We start from the raw sequence: 18,229 nt of genomic DNA, 5'->3' as shown, positions 1-18,229 counted from the left end.
GACTTTACAAAGCCTTTACTATGTTCTAAGCAGCCTTGTGAGTTTCTACAAGGAGTATATAGTAAATTTCTGAAATTTATTTGAATTTGGAACCCTTTTTATGGGCTTCTTGCAGGAGCAGTGTTTTTGTGACATACTTTGGAAAGTATTGGCAGAGATGTATAAGGGTGAATAGATAAGAACTTTAAAGTCCATTCTTGGGCAGCATTTAAACACTTTCTTGCTGCCTAATTTGTACCTTCAAAACCAATAGCCACCATCGCAGCACTGACAACTCATATCATTTCCCCTTTAGTGATACCTCAGTAAAATTGTTTTTTTAACCATTTATTTTAGAGTTAGAGTTTCCAGCCACTCATTAGCAAGTGAAAGATAAAATCTTGAAACAGATTCATGGAATTCTTGTTTACCATTACATTGACTCTGAAATTAGAAATGCATATATGGATATTTGATACAATGACCCACTGCTAAGACTCCTGTCAGTCCATGGCCATCCATAAAATGTTACAGTATGCCCCACCAGTGTGGTTCTGTGGTTGAGCGTCGACTTATGAACCAGGAGGTCATGGTTCAATCCCCAGTCAGGACACATGCCTGGGTTTCAGGCTGGATCTCTGTTGGGCATGCAGGAGGCAGCTGATCAGTGATTCTCTCTCATCCTTTATGTTTCTATCTCTCTCTCTCCCTCTTCCTTCCTCTCTGAAATCAATACAAATATATAAATAAATAAAAAGATATTATAGCTGAAACCGGTTTGGCTCAGAGGATAAGAGTGTCAGCCTGTGGACTGAAAGGTCCCAGGTTCAATTCTAGTCAAGGGCATGTACCTTGGTTGTGGGCACATTCCCAGTAGAAGGTGTGCAGGAGGCAGCTGATCGATGTTTCTCTCTTATGTAATACTTTAAACAATAAAGATTTTTTTAAAAAAAGGGAAAAATAAATAAAAATAAAGGTGTCAGGTCCTCTGTAAATACTGGTGGCCTCTGGCAATTAGAGTCAGATGGGATCCTATATAATACAATAAAAGAGTAATATGCAAATTAACCATCACTCTGCTACACCCACAAGCCATGCCCACCAGCCAAGCAAGACTGAATATGCAAATACACCCAACCAAGATGGCTACAGCCACAGAGAGCAGGAGGGAGGCTTGGGTTTCCCCAGCAATGGAGGAAGCCAAGCTTTCTGCATACCCTGGCTGGCCCAGGCCTCCACTTAAGACTACAAAGTTTCAATTATAGAAGATACATAAATCCCAATGGAAATGGCTGCTGCCACTGAGCAAGCAGAAGGTTTGGCTCCACTCCAGGCTACAAAGCTTCAATGATAAAAGACAAATAACCCCCTGGCCACCCTGCATAGGCCCCTCACCCAAGCTACCCCATGCCCCAAGGGAACCCCCACCCTGATCCTGGACATCCTTCAGGGCAAACCAGCCAGCTCCCACCCATGCACCAGGCCTCTATCCTATCTGAAAAAAGAGTAATATGTAAATTGGCTGTCACTCCAACACACAAGATGGCTGCCCTTATGTGGCCAAAGATCCTGTCCCCATGTGGACACAAGATAGCCAGAAGGAGAGGGCAGTTGTGAGGAACCAGGTCTGCAAGGGAGGGCAGTTGGGGGCAATGAAGCCTATAAGGGAGGAAAGTTAGGGATGACCAAGCTGGCAGAGAAGGAAAGTTGGGGGCAACCAAGCCTGCAGGGAAGGGCAGTTGGGAGGGACACAGGCCTGCAGGGGAGAGCAGTTGGGGGGACCAGGCCTTCAGGGTGGGGCACTTAGGGGCAAACAGGTTGGCATGGGAGCAGTTAGACATCAATCAGGCTGGCAGGGGAGTGGTTAGGGGGTGATCAGGCTGGCAGGCAGAAGAGGTTAGGGGCAATCAAGAAGGCAGGCAGGCGAGCAGTTTGGAGCCTCTAGTATCAAAATAAAAGCAAGTTTTAGATGAAATTCTGCCAAAAGCATAACCACTTACTAGCAAACAGTCACACACCAACTAACTGTGAGAATCGAGGAAGTCCTTCCACTGTCCCCTGCTCTCCTATAGGAACCTTCCATGGATGGAATTAGATTCTGATGCAAGAACAGCTCACCTTACTCTCAGGTCATGCACAGAGTACTTTATCAAGTCCTTTTAAAATCGTCTGCCAAGCAGGTAAAGGAACAGTTTTTAACTTTGTTTAGTTACCAGGAAAACTGCATGGAGACAGATATATGCAATGCCACTTTGGTCTTACTTTGGAAACTGTCACTTCATATATCATAATTTAGCTATTCTCAGTGACACTTCCTCACACTGTAACATCTTTTTTTTTTTAACATGTTTTTTATTTATGTCTCCTTCCCCCACCCCCCCATTGACCTCTCCCCAGCCCTGCTCCCCCCCCCCCCCCCCCCCAGTGTATGTGTCCATTGGTTATGCTTATATGCACCCATACAAGTCTTTGACCTGGCAACTTTAAATGGCCAAATCAGCTTAGTCTTTTTTCGACCCAGAACTCTAGCATTTGGTATGAAAAAATGATTAATTGGGAAGAACATTTTTTAATGTCAGCCTCCTTGAAAATTCTCTTCTTTCCAGGTGAACACAGTTCCTTTTGATTTGGGTGACTGGCCCGTGAATTCTAGTTTTCTGCTCATGATGACAGTGCCTTCTTTTGGGAATAATTCAGTGCCAAGGCTTGTAGAATAAATTCCTTTATCCTCTGTTTTTCTGCCTAAACCATTTTTTTTTTCTCTGTTACCTTATAAGAAGTTTCCAAGGGAAAATGACTCCCAATTAGGGATTACATGGTTAAATTTTTACTTGTATCTTTATCTTAAGCCTCATACAAATCATTTAAAACTGCTTCTCTCTTATATACATTTTACAGATATATGTTGCTATTTGATGCAAAACAGTCCTAATGAAACAATAGGTATTTTAATGTCTCAACTAAAAGATGACAAATATTTTATACTATTTTAAAGTACAACAAAAAGATGTTACAGTGTGAGGAGGTGAGTGTCACCAAGAATAGCTGTTTCCATCCTTTGCTGCATTCATTAGTCCATTAAATTTGCCCTTTTAAGCTGTAGCAAGTAGGCTGTTTGCACATTAAAAGGTGAGGGAAGAGAATTATTTAATCAAGTCAGTTATTTGGAAAAGGAGCTGTTTTAACAACGTCTGATGAAACATAATGATGCAACAACTTTTAATACCATGTGTTTCAGAAACAAAAAAGAGGCTCTTATTAAAAAAGATGCAGCATGTCCTGATTATGGAAGATACATTGATTTTCGATGGGCACATTAACAGATAACAGGAATCAAATCCATTATTAATAGTAGTTTCTCTAGCAGCTCAAGTGTACAAGTAAATCTTACTTTTTTCTTAGCTGTTAAGAGAGCTTACTAGATTTCTTATTACTTTCATATATCATAACTTTGAAGTAAGCCAAATATTTCTCTGTAATTTATTTGATAAAGCGTGGTTAAGTATAGTCTTAAAAATGCTGCTATAAAATTTTGGAATCTTCATCTTGGAGAACTGTGGGTTTTTGTTCTTCCTTCTCATCATTCATTTTAGATTACAGAGGGAAGGACTGTCTTCTGCGTGACAATCCCAAGCAGGTCGATGAAGAAGGAAAAGTCAAGAACCATATGATGTCACTTATATGTGGGGTGAAAGCAACAAATGAACAAACAAGAAAAAAACAAGAACTCATAGACACAGATAACAGTAGGGTGATTACTGAGGAGAGGGTAAAGAGGGTCAAATATATGGTGACAGAAGAGTTGACTTTGGGTAGTGGACACACAATGCAATATAGAGATGATGTATCATAAAATTGTATTCTTTTATTTTTTTAATACATATATTTTTATTGATTTTTGGAGAGGAAAAGAGAGGAGGGATAGAAACATCAACAATGAGAGAGAACTATTGATTGGCTGCCTCCTACATGCCCCCAACTGGGGACCGAGCCTGCAACCCAGGCATGTGCCCTTAACCAGAATTGACATTTTAATGAGTAGGACTCACTGTATGAAAAAGTAAAACATATTTTCTCTTAGCCAAAAATAAGTCTGTAGTGTTTCACTTTGGAAGCTTTTGACAGAGGAACACCTCCTTGTAGAAGGCTTCTTCTGCTAGGCCTGTAAATGTGCACAGGAACAAAACTACTTATGAAATGCATCTGATTTTCCTCTGCCTCCCTTTGTTATTCATTAAATTGAATTCACTCATAACTTCACTGGCATGATTAAATCCATCCTGGTTTCTAACTGAATTATTACAGAGGGGGAAATTGGTTAATAATTTCTGCCTCCCTCTTGCACTAGGGTACCTTATCTATACTAATAATAGAGGAATATGCAAATTGTCCAGGACACTGTCACAGTAACAGTAACAACCAAACAGCAGGTTGCTTGGGATGACAAGGCCAGCAAGGGTAGTGAGGGATGACCAAATGACAGAATAGCAGGCTGTGTGGGGCAACCAGGTTGGCAGGGGCTTAGTGAGGGACAACCAAACCACTGAACAAGCAGGAGGCATGGGGCAACCAGGCTGGCAGGGGGTTAGTGAGGGATGACCAAATAACTGAACAGCAGGCTGCGAGGGGCGACCAGGCCAGAGGTTGGTGGGGGAGGGGGGACGGGCAGTTGGGAGCTACCAGGCTGGCAGGGGGAAGGCAGTTGGGGGCAACCAGACCAGTGGTGGGGAAGGCAGTTGGAGGAAAACAGGCCAGCAGGGAAGGATAGTAGGGGCAATCAAGAAAATGATGTGAGTGTTAGAAGGCTCTGGGATAACTTCAAGTATAGCAACATTCACATTATTAAGTGCTTCAAAAAGAGATAGAGCAAAAAATTGAAAACTAACCTGGTGAAGGAAGTAGACATACAAGTCCAGGAATCACACAGAGTCCTAAACAAGATGAACCCAAAGAGGCCCACACCAATACACATCATAATTAAATTTCAATGGTTAAAGACAAAGAGAGAATCCTAAAAGCAGCAAGAGAAAAGCAGTTATGGGAGCTCCTACAATGGAAGGTTGTAAACTGATTTCTCAACAGTTAGTTTGCAGGCTAGAAGGAACTGGCAGGAAACATTCAGAGTGATGAAAAGCAGGGACATACAACCAAGATTATTCTACCCAGCAAAGCTATCGTTTAGAATCAAAGGATAGATAAAAAGCTTCTCAGACATGAAAAAGCTAAAGGAGTTCATCACCACCAAATCAGTATTATATGAAATGTTCAAGGATCTTCTATAAGAAGAAGGGGGTGAACAATCAATTGGCAATAAATACATATCTATCAGCAAGTAAATCTAAAAAAACAAAATAAGCATAATAGAAACAGACTGATAGATACAGAGAACATTTCTATGGTTGCTAGATGGGATGTGGGTAGGGGTTGGGTAAAAAAGTTGAAGGGATTAAGAATACAAATTGATAGTTACAGAATAGGCATGGGCATACAAAGTATAGCATAGGGAATATAATCAATAATATTCTAGTAACTATGTATGGTTTCAGAAGAGTATGAGATGTATTAGAATGATCACTTAGTAAATTATATAATGTCTAATTACTGAGGTATATGCCCAATTCTAATATAATATTGTATGTCAACTGTAATTGAACAAAGAAAAAATATTTTAAAACAACAACAATAGTTCAGCCTTAGCAGGTTTGGCTCAGTAGTTGGAGTGTCAGCCTATGACTGAAGGGTCCTGAGTTTGATTCTGGTCAAGGGCACTTACTTCAGTTTCAAGCTCAGTCACTGCCCCCATCAGGGCATGTGCAGAAGGTAACCAATCCATGTGTCTCTCTCACATCAATGTTTTTCTCTTTGTGTCTCTCCCCTCCCTTTTAATCTCTCAATGGAAAAAAATATTCTTGGGTGAGGGTTAACAACAACAACAAACACAAAAACAATTCATAAACAGTTAATATTAGAATGAAAGCTTAGACATGTGTATATGAAAATTTAGAACTACCTCTGCCTCATTTAGTTATCCATTAGCTTAATCATTGTACTTCTGTGGTAACTAGAATGTGAATGTTCTCTTATTTTCCTTACTAAAAAAGGCAGGTTCATCACAGTATTTAATTACTTGCATCAAGAATAATCATTATCCTCCTCTCAAGACTTCTCAAATATAATTTTGATCAATAATTCAGTAACTAACATTGGTCAAATAAGTTACTATATCTTGCCCTGTTCTGGATTGTGGACATGGATATGTCCCTTCTTCCAGAGGCTGGTTGTCAGAATGAGTGAGTGGACCATCTAAAACCACTCATGCAAATAGGACACTTGAAAAGGAATATATATTAATATGTGCCACACACTTTGCTGATCCCTGTAGACTACAGGATATTTGTGTCTACATTATCTGGTAAAGTGGATCAATGGTGCCTCTGTCACAAGCCTAGGGGTGATTTTCTAGACCAGTACAACAATGCCTTGCTGGACAACCTCCAAATTACTGGGTCTTATCTGCTGTCAGTATGTTTCTGTGACAAAACCAGAAGGCAGTGATGGGCTAAAATACCACCCTCCAGTACACACACACACACACACACACACACACACACACACTTGACATTAGCTTTGAATTCCAAAGCCACGTGGACTGTGGGAAAAGGACTGGCTTTAGAATGATTCAGAACTCAGTTTGCAACCCCTGTTTCTCACTAATTGAATCAACTTAAATAAGTATCTTAAGCCCTCTGATCCTCTATTTCCTCATCTATAAAATCTGTAATTACCTAGTTTATAATGTTATTATGACATTCCATTGGGACAATTTGAGTCAGATATGTGGTATATAGTATGAGCATAGGAGATATTTGTTTTTCCCCTTATCCTCTATCACTGCCACTTAAAAGGTGGCTTTTATTGTCCCCTCTGCATGTCTCCCTCCCATGGTGCACATAAAATAATTTATAAGTTGAACACTGCTGTAGAAGAGATCTTATCTCACCCCTCTCCTTTCTCTCTCTCATCATCACTCTTTTTGTTCAATACATAGCGTTTGGTACCTTTTCCATTTATGTTCAGCATCACAAATAGAGATAACGAAAGCTGATTTCTCTGACTTATCTCATTTCTTCAGAAATTAGAAATGTTGTTTCATTTCTAATCGGAAATATGTTTCTTGAACAACATTTTAAAATATATTTAATTTTTGTAACTCCTTACGAGGCCTTGATTACCTAAGCAAATAGCATTGTTGCTGTAGATTGGTATTTTCCAGTTATATCCCTTCCAGAGAGCCTTTAAAAAGATTTTTGCTTTGATTTTTCTTTAAACATTTGAAGCACACCTATGTAGAATATAACATGCATTTCTAAAATAAAGTTAGGAGTTAGTTTATTCTCATTTAGAATAAAGCATTCTGAAAGCTTTACTCTGCCACCCAACTTAACCCTGAAACCTAACTGTGCTCTAGTAAGATAAGAAGTTTCAATCTCAGGAACTGGTGTTGGCAAGAAGATTCAGACTGCTGATTAAAAGCAAGTCAAACAAAAAACCCTCTGCCAAAAAAAAAAAAAAAATGCAGTCCAGAACCAAAGTCCAGAAATTGAGACTGCCTGCTTAGGAATGCTCTGATTTTAATCTGCCTTCCGCTCTGTGTTCGTCAGTGCATCTGGTAGTGCTTCTTGGTGAAGAAAGTTTGGCGTGGGGGAGCGCCATGTTTGGATTGGTCAGAGAAGACACCGAGTGTACAAATCTGCTTGTGTCTCTGAGGAGGTATAATTTATTCATTCATTTCCCCTTTTAAAATTCTTCTCCCCATGCATTTATAAGTAAATTTCAGAGCACATGAAAGCAAGGAAATGATATCACCAGCTTGAGCCAAGTAGAATGTGGGTTGGCAGCTATGCTGTTGAGATCTTGAACCTGGGCCATTTTCTGTCCCAGCTCAGCTGGTCCTGATGCTTTCAGACCAGGGAGAGAAGAGTTGTAGGCAGTACTTTTCCATGCTTTCATGTGAGATGTGAATTGTGTGCATATCCTGGGAGGACTGTCCTTCAGCCTCTTTCAGTGCAGCATTGTGTCCAGTGGGACTAACTCAGGGCCCCAGTGGAATATATAATCACTAAGGGATTTGGCAACAATGACTGAGGTTCAGAGAATCTGCTTTCAATTTTTCTTATTCTCTGTCCCCTTAAGACTGCCCCAGATTCCTCTTGCTTCCTCATTGCCATTATGGAGTTCAGATTATAAGAATTAGTCTGTTGCCTTTGATATACAACAGCAATAAAAATTCAAGACTTCCTCTTCTCCAATTGTTGAGAGACTAGAGGCCTGGTACATGAAAATTCATGCACTGGAGGGAGGGAGTCCCTCAGCCCAGCCTGCCCCCTCTCACAGTCCAAGAGCCCTCGGGGACAGGAGCCGACCTGGCAATCAGAGGAAGGTGACACCCCATCACACCTCTGCTGCTGCTACAGCTGGCAACATAAGCCTCAGCCAGCCCTGGTTACCTGAGCCTTTGGTGGCCCTGGGCAGCTGGGCAGCTGCCATCCGAGGATTGACTGTGCCTTGGGCTGGCCCTTGGTGGCTGGGGGGTTGAGGGACTAGGGAACTCCAGTGGGGCTGAGAGGACTGGGTGCCGCCATCTTGTGGCTGTGAGTGCCACCATCTTTAAGGATGGGGCAGTCAATTAGCCTATTCCCTCCTTACTGGCTGTGGGCACTGCCATCTTTGCAATGGTGTCAGGGTCAATTACCATATTCCCTCTTTATTAGATAGGATTGGTCTCAATTTCATTTGCCAGGTAAAAAGCTCTCTCAGCTTGGCACTTGTTTTTACTGTTTTTATATAATATTAAAAAATTTCTATAACCACAATGGCCTTAAAAAGGATGGTTCACCCAAGGGCTGAAACAGAATGGAAACATAATATAAGTATGGCAGCACGTCAGGAGTGGGCTGGAGCTAGCTCATATCAGCTCTTAAGAGTCAGAGTTCTGTTCCTTCTTTGGAGTTCACATCTCTGCTTCCATGCCCATGTTCTTTCACTCTGAGGAAACATGGAACAGCCAACGGGGTGGTTGAAGATTTTAAGAAGGAATCATGCACAGTATGTGGGCAAGGTTAGTGGAGCCAATAGGCAAAGTGAAGGGACTATCACCAGCACCAAGTGAGAGCTGTCACCATGGAAAAGAGCCCCAAAGAGGAACTGTGCTTATAGTCACAGGAAAACACAGACAAGAGTGAGGGTCAAGTAGACAAGAGGGTAGCCCAGAGGAAATGAGATCAAGGTATGTTTGTGCACAGCTCAGACAGAAGCCTATTGCCCCAAACAGCTTTTCTGTCCTTCCTCCTCTAGCCTGGGCTCTCTCCATTCTGGCCTTAAAAGCATCTTTTTTTGGCTTTTGTGTTAGTGTTTTTAGACCAGTTCCCCATCCAGTTGATGCAGTCTGTCTTTAGCATCTCAGGGCTTTTGCAGATTCAAAGTTCATGCTGTTTAAATAAACCTGAGCCTCTGATTTGTTCAAGTGGAGACTCAAGATGCATTTCCTATGGACAAGTTATAGGGGTATTGGGCCACCCAAAAAAATTTAAAACAGCATAATGAGAACCCAGGTCCCCAAGGCCTATGCAGCCTTGAAGAATACTTCTCATGGAAATAATGTAATAACCCTCTGGCATTTTTGCTGATTGCAATTACAGCTATTTGTGAAGGAACCAAAGGCCTGACATATCAGAATTTACAACGAGGATAATATCTCCACAGAGTTGTAGTGAAGATTAAATTGGAATTCATTTAAACTTGCACAAACTGCAGGGTTGCAGTTTGGGAGTCCCTTAGCCAGAGAATGAGACTAACTCACTGTCCAGCTCAATAACTGGAATTCAGATCAAGCCCCTCCTAAGAAATGAGACAGTCCTATGCAGTCAAATAAATCAAAAGGGATCACAATTGATTAAATAAATAACCTATCTTTCTCAATTAAAAATAACTTCCAAAAATCATAATAGTAATACATTATGGAATATTTTAATAACTTACAATACTCAAAATATTAAAATTTAATTTCAATAAAATGAAAGATGTCTGTTTTCCTGAGCACAAAAGTCAAACAATCATGAAAGACCTAGATATAGTAAGTAGCAATTAATGAAATTAAAGAAGGGCAGAAGTTATGCATATGTCCTGATTAAAAATACCTCTGTATTGGGGCCGACTGTGCCAAACCCTTACACTAGGAAGGTACTCTTGGATGCACCAAGACCGAGGGCGCTCCACTCCAAATTACTGTTGCAAAAACTGTGTTCCCGAGGGGTACCAGAAGTAAACTTTCCTTAATGGCAAGTCCCTGAACTGACTGTTGGGATGCTTGACAACCCCACTGATTTATATCCAAGTTTCATCACTGATCTTTATTTATCGAATGTTGATTATCTAGGTGCCAGGTAGAGGTATGGATACATGGAACAGACTGACAGCTGTCAGTAGAAGGAGAGTTCAGGAACTGGATGAAAGAAGGTGAAGGGATTACACACGCACACACAAACACACACACACACACACACACACACACACACACACATCTCATATATCTCACACCAACACAGACAATAGTGTGGTGATAGCCAGATGAAAATGGGGGTGGACAAAGGGGGATAAATGAGGGTAAACAGAGACTTTGCTTGGGGGTGATGGACACACAATGCGGTGTGCAGATGATGTTTTGCTGAGTTGTGCACTTGAAACTTGTATGATTTTTCTGAACCAAAGTTATCCCAATAAATGTAATCTAAGTAAATAAAGTTTAGGGGACTGCCATATTGCTGTAGACTTTTTATTTTATTTATTTATTTATTTATTTATTTATTATTTTTTTATTAAATTATTATCTGTGTACATATTTTAACATTGCTCCCCCTCCCATACCTACCCTCCCTCTCCAGAGTTTTGTGTCCATTGGTTGTACTTATATGCATATAAGTCCTTCGGTTGATCTCTTATCTCCCCCAGATCTCCCTATTCTCCCCACTGTAATTTTACAGTCTGCTTATTGCTTTACTGTCTTTCGGCTGTAGACTTTTTATATTTCCAATTTATACACTTATTAAATAATTTTAGTTTATAATTTTAAAAAATTCACATGAAATGGTGACTGTCACAGAGGAATCCAGTTTATTGGAGGAAGTAGACCCATAAATAGGTACGAAAAGGTGGGCCTACTAAGTTTTCAGCCATGCAAGTTGTCCGCTAGACAAGGGCTGGGGAGCTTTAGTAATCAGCTTCCCTGAAGATTGATAAATAGGATGCAGACAGTGAGGGCTCAGAGCTGCCAGATAGACTCTTAGGATTGAAATACAGCTGTGCTCTATGTTGAACTGAAAACATGTGCACATCCTACTAGTAAATGCACTCTCCCATTGATCTGAAACGTGTTTGGAGGTGAGAGAAAATACGATAATAGTAGTGATGATCATAATTACTGTAATAGGGCCTTTCTCTGGCTCTGTGGAAGGAAACAGCCTGCAATGGATGTTGCCTTTGTTGAATGGGACAGGGAGGAACACACCCACATGTTGCTGGCCGCAGTGCACGCGTGTGTTTGTGTGTGTGCGTGTGTGTGTGTGTGTGTGTGTGTGTGTGTGACCTCATCCATGACCAGTGCTTTGAAATGTGAACAGAGTAAGAAGGGCAGGGGATAAACCACAAGCTACCAGCCTAGTCCTGGCTTCTGCAGCTGGATGTTTTGGAGGTAATTGGTTCCGAGAAAACCGGTGGCCGTGCTGAAAGTGGCTGAGCAAGACTGTGAGCACCCTGAGAGTGGAGAGTGGAGTTAAGAGATTGCCACCTTTTTACAGCTCAGGAGGCTGCTTCTTTGTATCTTTCTAAGCCAAGCAAGAAAATCATAGTGAATCTCTCACACATTTTCCCTATAAATACAATAGATATCAATGTCCTTGCTGTTGTTTAACTGATCATCAAATTAAAGCTGAGAGAAGTAAATTAAATTGTCTGAAGTTGTACAGTTAACCAGAAAATAACATGTATTATTAATGGCCCCATAATTAGCTCTTTGGATTCTCATGTCTTTTCAGCCCCGGTGTAATTTGGGTAAGTATATTTCCATTTGCCTCTTTTCCCATAAATAAATGCACTTTTGTGTACTTTGGAAAATGACACAGATTTTCTCTTTTCCCCCCACTCATATTTGTTTGCATTCCATCTGACTCTATTAGGCTGAAATAAGCTATAAATTATTTAGGCAATTTTGTCACATCTGTGATCCGCAGGATATAAACTTGGATTCCCTCCCAGTCTTTCTCATTCTAGGAAATCCAGCCATGTCCATGACATATTTTTTCCTAACTTTATGCTTGGTTGATTGGCTCAAAGCTTAAAGAATTACGTTTCTGAATTTTCTATTTCTCTTGACCTAAAGGGGAAGACAAAAAATGTAGTGATCAATTTAATTTGAGAATAATTTTTTCATGAATATTATTTTTTTCCAAAATAAAATACAGTTTCATTGATTTGGGGCGCAGTGCCACTGTCTTCAATTAAATACTTCGGAAACAAAGAAAAACCCTCTGGGAGCAGTTTGAAGTGGTGGCCTCTAAATCCACAACTCACAAGTCAAATTATGTGGGCCCTTGTAATGATCTAGCTCCACTGAACCTTGAGCCTCACTTATCTCATTTGATAGCTGAGGCATGGGAGAGGGACCGGGGTGCGCGCTCAAGTTGACGGATGGTGTAGAGACTGCAGGGCCACATCTTGATCTGGACATCATATCCTGGAAACTGACTTGCTCTTCTTTCTATGGATGTTGGACACCTTAATAGTTCCCTGTTGGCTCTAAAAAAAGGTCAGCTCCACACAGGGCATACAAGATTCTCGTGATTTGCCAACCACCAACACGTATAGTCTTGGTCCCTGCTTTGACATTCTGTATCTGCTCCCTGGAATTAGATTAGCTGTGACCCCCTCCCCACAAGCAGCACACCAAATTTGTCTTTTAGGCATTCATTCGTTTTTCAAACCTAGATTGTCACCTCTACCAGGAAGTCCTCTTTACCCTCTTTTCACACCCATTTTCTCTTTTGCCTGGTATATTTATTCATTTACTGACTTATTCAACAGATATTTCTGAGGACCTACTAAGTGTCAGATACTGAGCTAAACAGAGGTTATACACCCCTGAGCACATTTGACGAGCTCCCTGCCCTCATAAGAGCTTGCAGTCTAGTGGCGACATTAAAGGCAGTAAATGCACAAATAAACAGGTCATTACAATTGGAATGATTGCCATGAAGGAAGTAAAAACTGTGCTTGGGGTCTGAGAATCCTTCTCCATGTCCCCAGCAGCAGTGAGCATCTGGGGATCCTGCCCACTCAGTGACAGAGGAGAGAGGCAGCATGGAGCTGGGCTTCTGCTAACACCTGACGCCCACCTCTGCCTCCTCCACTCTGGATGCTGAGCCACTCAGTGTTCTGTTGAGCAAAGGGCATAAACATATGGCTGTGATGGTGAGGAAGGTGGCCTGCTGTCAGGCAAGAAGGTGTTACATTGTGGGAATCAAGGTGATGCCTCTTTCATATCCCCAGTTAAGGCTGTTCTTTGGTAATGGTGATGAGGGGCAGGGATGCAGCTCTTTTGGTTTAAACGCTAGCTAGGGACATGGTGAGTAGCCCATTTGGAGGTCCCTTATTCTTCTTAATTCTATAGGATTAATAAATTAAAAGTATTAAAATCTCTTTAAAATTTTCTGCAGGAAGATAGATGAATATTTTCATAAAAATCATCTCAGCTGCCGAAACCGGTTTGGCTCAGTGGATAGAGCATTGGCCTGCGGACTGAAAGGTCCCAGGTTCGATTCCAGTCAAGGGCATGTACCTTGGTTGTGGGCACATCCCCAGTAGGGGTGTGCAAGAGGCAGCTGATCAATGATTCTCTCTCATCGATGTTTCTAGCTATCCCTCTCTCTTCCTCTCTATAAAAAAAAAAAAAAAAATCATCTCAGCTTTTGAAAGATTTAAAAGAAGTATTCAACTATCTTTAAAAAATAAAAGTGCACTGATAGAACACACCAAGCCTTTACTTAAAAATAGGCACAGAGTTCATGCAGAACACTTGACTAGACACTCATTCTCTAGGATGTATAAATATATATATATATATATATATATATATATATATATATATATATATATACAATTTGAATTCATTGTTATTTTTGTGTTAGTTTTAGTGTACAGCATAGTAGTTAAACAATCACATATTTTACAAAGTGTTTTCCCCTATATTTCCATTACTCACCTGGCATTATACATAGTTATTACAATATTGTTGACTATTTTTCCTATGCTGTACTTTATAGCCCTATGGATATTTTGTAACTACCAATCTGTACTTCTTTATCTCAGATTTGTTTTTAATTTTAGCAAGAAATAGTTGCTTTTGATGTCACGGGATTTTTATGAAGGTGTTTATTCTTTTTTAAATTATATAAACTTTTAAGTTCTTGAACTGAAATGTATTTTGTAAACTCAAAGCATAATCTAAATTACAAAGATAGCATGCAACTTTTCAATGTTCATTGAAAACTTGCTACTTTTTTCACCTGTTTTTTTAATTCATTTTAATGGTACATAGAATATATAACATTAGTGCATCGATTTAATTTGAACTCTTATTATGCAAGCTTTTCTCCTTTTTCTTTCATCTTTTAATTTTGTAGTGTGGTTCTTTTAGATAAAAAAATTAGATCACTACTTACAGATTGTTAACCATTAAGGGAAATTGTCCAAATCACATTTGTTCATATGAACTTGCTGTCAGAAATTTTATTATTCTGTGTTGTGATAAAAATAACAACGATTTTAATAAAATCCAGATGACAGATATCTCAAGACTAGAGGCCCAGTGCATAGATTCATGCACTGATGGGGTCTCTCAGCCTGGCCTGCACCCTCTCGCAATCCAGGATCCCTCGGAAACTGGCAGTCCAACATCCCCGAGGACTGCGCCACTCCCACTGGTCCCGGCCCTGCTACATCTGCAGTGCCACTGCTCAGGCATGCAGGGGGAGTGTCCACTGGAGGGGCTCACATGGCTGCAGCTGTGCTCGCCAGCCTTCAGCCCTGTGTCTGGCACCGTCTGTCAGCTGAGTGGCACTCCTGCTATGGGAGCACACTGACCACCAGGAGGCAGCTCCTGCATTGAGCGTCTGCCCTCTAGTGGTCAGTGCATGTCATACCTACCAGCCATTTGTATGGTCACCTGGTTGTCCAGTCACTTAGGCTCCTATATATGTAGATGCTTAAAGTCTTTTATTTTGTATACTTAAAGTATTAGTCATTTGTATTATGGCTTCTTATTTATATGTTTGAGACTTATTTAATCTTCTACAATTATTAAAAGTAATAGACTATTTAAAATGTTCATAAGGAACATTAAAAACTATAATATGGAAAGTTCTTCTTGTTTTTCTTAAACTTTTTTTAAAAGGAAAAAGAATGCCACCCAGTACATTAGGATTTGTTTTAAATAGGCCCGTCTTCAAATGTTTTCATGTCTTACACACTCATGTAAATACAAGATACTTTTTAGTGTCTGTTACAACTTATTAGTTAGAAACCGAAACTTTTTTCTGTGACTACAAGTGACAGGAAAACCTTTATGAATTACTATGTACAATATTACAGAAAGGTGCTTTGTCAATATAATGAGTTATTATTGTATGAATTTTTATCCCAGACAATTTCATGGATTAAATACTTGCTTATTGGCTTTATTTGAGAGGTGCCAAAAACTCCTCAGCTCAAATGATCTCCCTCATTGGTACCAAATGTTACCATTTGCATTTAACTTTTCTTGTGCTTGCTCTGCTTCTCCTGGTGGGATTTATGTGTGGGCTTATTATTATTATTTTTTAATGCATTCTATTTCTGAGAGGACAATAGTTTCACATGATACCTTAGTGCCTGGAGTATATAATTTTTGTTCCCTGGGAATGAATTTCCCCAGGGAAGGAGGAGGGCAAAGATTCTGAAAGGGGATAGAACCAAGAAAGGGTTTCTGTAGGGCCACACAGAACAAGTAATGGTCATGGATTGCATTATGCAAATAGCAGATGTGTCCGGGTGGCAAATGTTTGTTGGGTATGTGTGAACACCTCTGGCATGGTGTTAGCCTCAGGGCTTTCCTGATGAATTCAGCACACTGATCAAAAGGTTTTCATAGGTCTAATCTATTCATTCCTTCAATGAGAACTTGAAAATGAAAGAGATGGTTAAATGCCCCATGAAGTGGAATTAACCTGAGACTAATTTGCCCTTCACTGTTGTGTGTTTCAGAGACTGGAGCACAAGGAGGTGTTGGTGGGTTTGTTGTTCCTGGTTTTCCCGTTCATTCCAGCCAGCAATCTCTTCTTCAGGGTGGGGTTTGTTGTGGCCGAGAGAGTCCTTTACATGCCCAGGTAATTACTGCTCGATTTCGTCTTTATGAGGCCTGCCCTCTGTCACCAACACCAGCAGCTCCAGAGAGACTGTCCTATAGGGTATAATAAATAGATTTTGTGGAGTTGAGATGCTTATTACTTCAGCTTCAAAACCAGCCAGAGGGCAATGGTGATGAGCTCACTTTGCACCCATTCACTCTAGTTGACAGTGGCTTCTCTCCAGCTGGAAGCTTGACAGTTAAATGGGAAAGAGTGACTGAAGTGTATTCAGGTTCTCAGCAGCAATCATTTACCAATACATTCTTTTCCAAATATCTATGTTTTATTAAACATCATTATAGTAATTCTGTAGTAATATTTTTTATGTGTTTAAAATTATGTTAAATAACATGATTGTAATTGAATTCTGTCTTCTTTCTCTGTCTCATTTTCTTTGGCTTTTCATGACAAAAAATAGGAACAATCTCAAAAAAGATTTGTCCTTGAGGGAAAAAAAATGGTTGCAAATATAAAGGGCCTTCAGACGTGTGTGATTACATCACTCCACTTAGCTCTGAATGTTTGGACTGTGCTGCAGCTTGTCTGTTCTCTTGTCCCGTTCAGATGGCATCTTTCCAAGGCCACGTTTCTTTTCAGGTGCCTGGATGTGTCCCTGAAATGGTTCTACCATTTGTCTGTTGTGTGCCTTTGAATAAAACATGATGCTTTTGAGAAGTCAGGTTTTCTAATTTTTAAAATAAGGATTTTAGTGAACTTCCTAAAATGAATAATTTAACGATTGATATATAAGAATGAATTTTTCTAAAAGTATCATAAACCAAAATATTATAAGGACATTATTTATTATCAATATTCTGTTAGAATTTTAAATTGATTTAAACATCAACAAGTAAAATTTCATTATTTGATGATACTGAATTAGAAGTTTAAATATGCATAAAGTTAGAAATGAATTTCATAGCCTTTGAATTCCTCCTAAACCAAGTATCTGACAGCATTCTGAAGGCTTTGGAGCATCCGGTTTTTACTTGGTGAAGCTCTTAAGTTTTTTTTATGTGTATTTAGCACAATTTTGGAAGGAGGTTCTTTCATGGTAAATACTATTCAATAAGGACAAAAATACAATACAAAATTTTTGTTTTCTGTATGGCCTTACAATAACAGGCTTATGAGGCCTTGCCAATAATTAGAAATATGAAGGGCTAAAGGGGACCTCAGTACCTATTCTAGTTATGTTTTTGCTTAGACCAGTTGAAAGTGGCTTCAGTCAGGTGTTCTCTGTAATACCTAGGATTCCGAGTGGAGTCGATATTTAGTCTTCATTTAACAGCTATTCACAGAGCACCATTGCTAGGCATACTGTTCTGAAATCTGAGTTTGCAAAAATAAGTAAATCTTAGTCTCCCCCTTAATTAAATAGCTCCTTATTAATAAAAAGGCATCTTTCTTTCTAAACATTTAACAGGTCACAATATTCTTTAAAATAGTATAATTCTCATTAATACTATTTTAACACTCATTGTAGCAAAACTTTTATTGAATCTTTATCACATGACAGCACTGTGCTAAGCATGTGGTATTCATTGCATCAATTAATTCACGCTGTAGGCGGTGGTTGACAGCATGCCACTGAAGCCAGAGAGCCTGTGTTGGAATTCTGGCTTAAACATGAGCATGGGTTTCCTAAGCCTCCGTTTCCTTATCTGTATACAATGAAAGTAATAGCACCCAACTCAGTGAGATACTGTGAGCACAAATGAGATGGTCGCTCATAAAATCTAGAAAGTGTTTTTATT

General features: G+C 39.8%; 1 protein-coding gene across 1 annotated transcript in view; it reads left to right on the top strand.

Annotated features, from left to right (window-relative positions):
- Positions 1-18,229, top strand: part of TMTC1 (transmembrane O-mannosyltransferase targeting cadherins 1) — a 226,651-nt gene that overhangs the window by 130,772 nt on the left and 77,650 nt on the right. The window contains exon 9 of the mRNA XM_036456258.2: positions 16,330-16,451. Within this exon, the coding sequence (XP_036312151.1) occupies positions 16,330-16,451 (122 nt within the window). The remainder of the gene's footprint in view (positions 1-16,329; positions 16,452-18,229) is intronic.

This window comes from Pipistrellus kuhlii, unplaced genomic scaffold (assembly GCF_014108245.1).
Source record: "Pipistrellus kuhlii isolate mPipKuh1 unplaced genomic scaffold, mPipKuh1.p scaffold_m20_p_3, whole genome shotgun sequence".
Taxonomy (NCBI): Eukaryota; Metazoa; Chordata; class Mammalia; order Chiroptera; family Vespertilionidae; genus Pipistrellus; species Pipistrellus kuhlii.
This window is presented reverse-complemented; position numbering and strand designations above follow the sequence as displayed.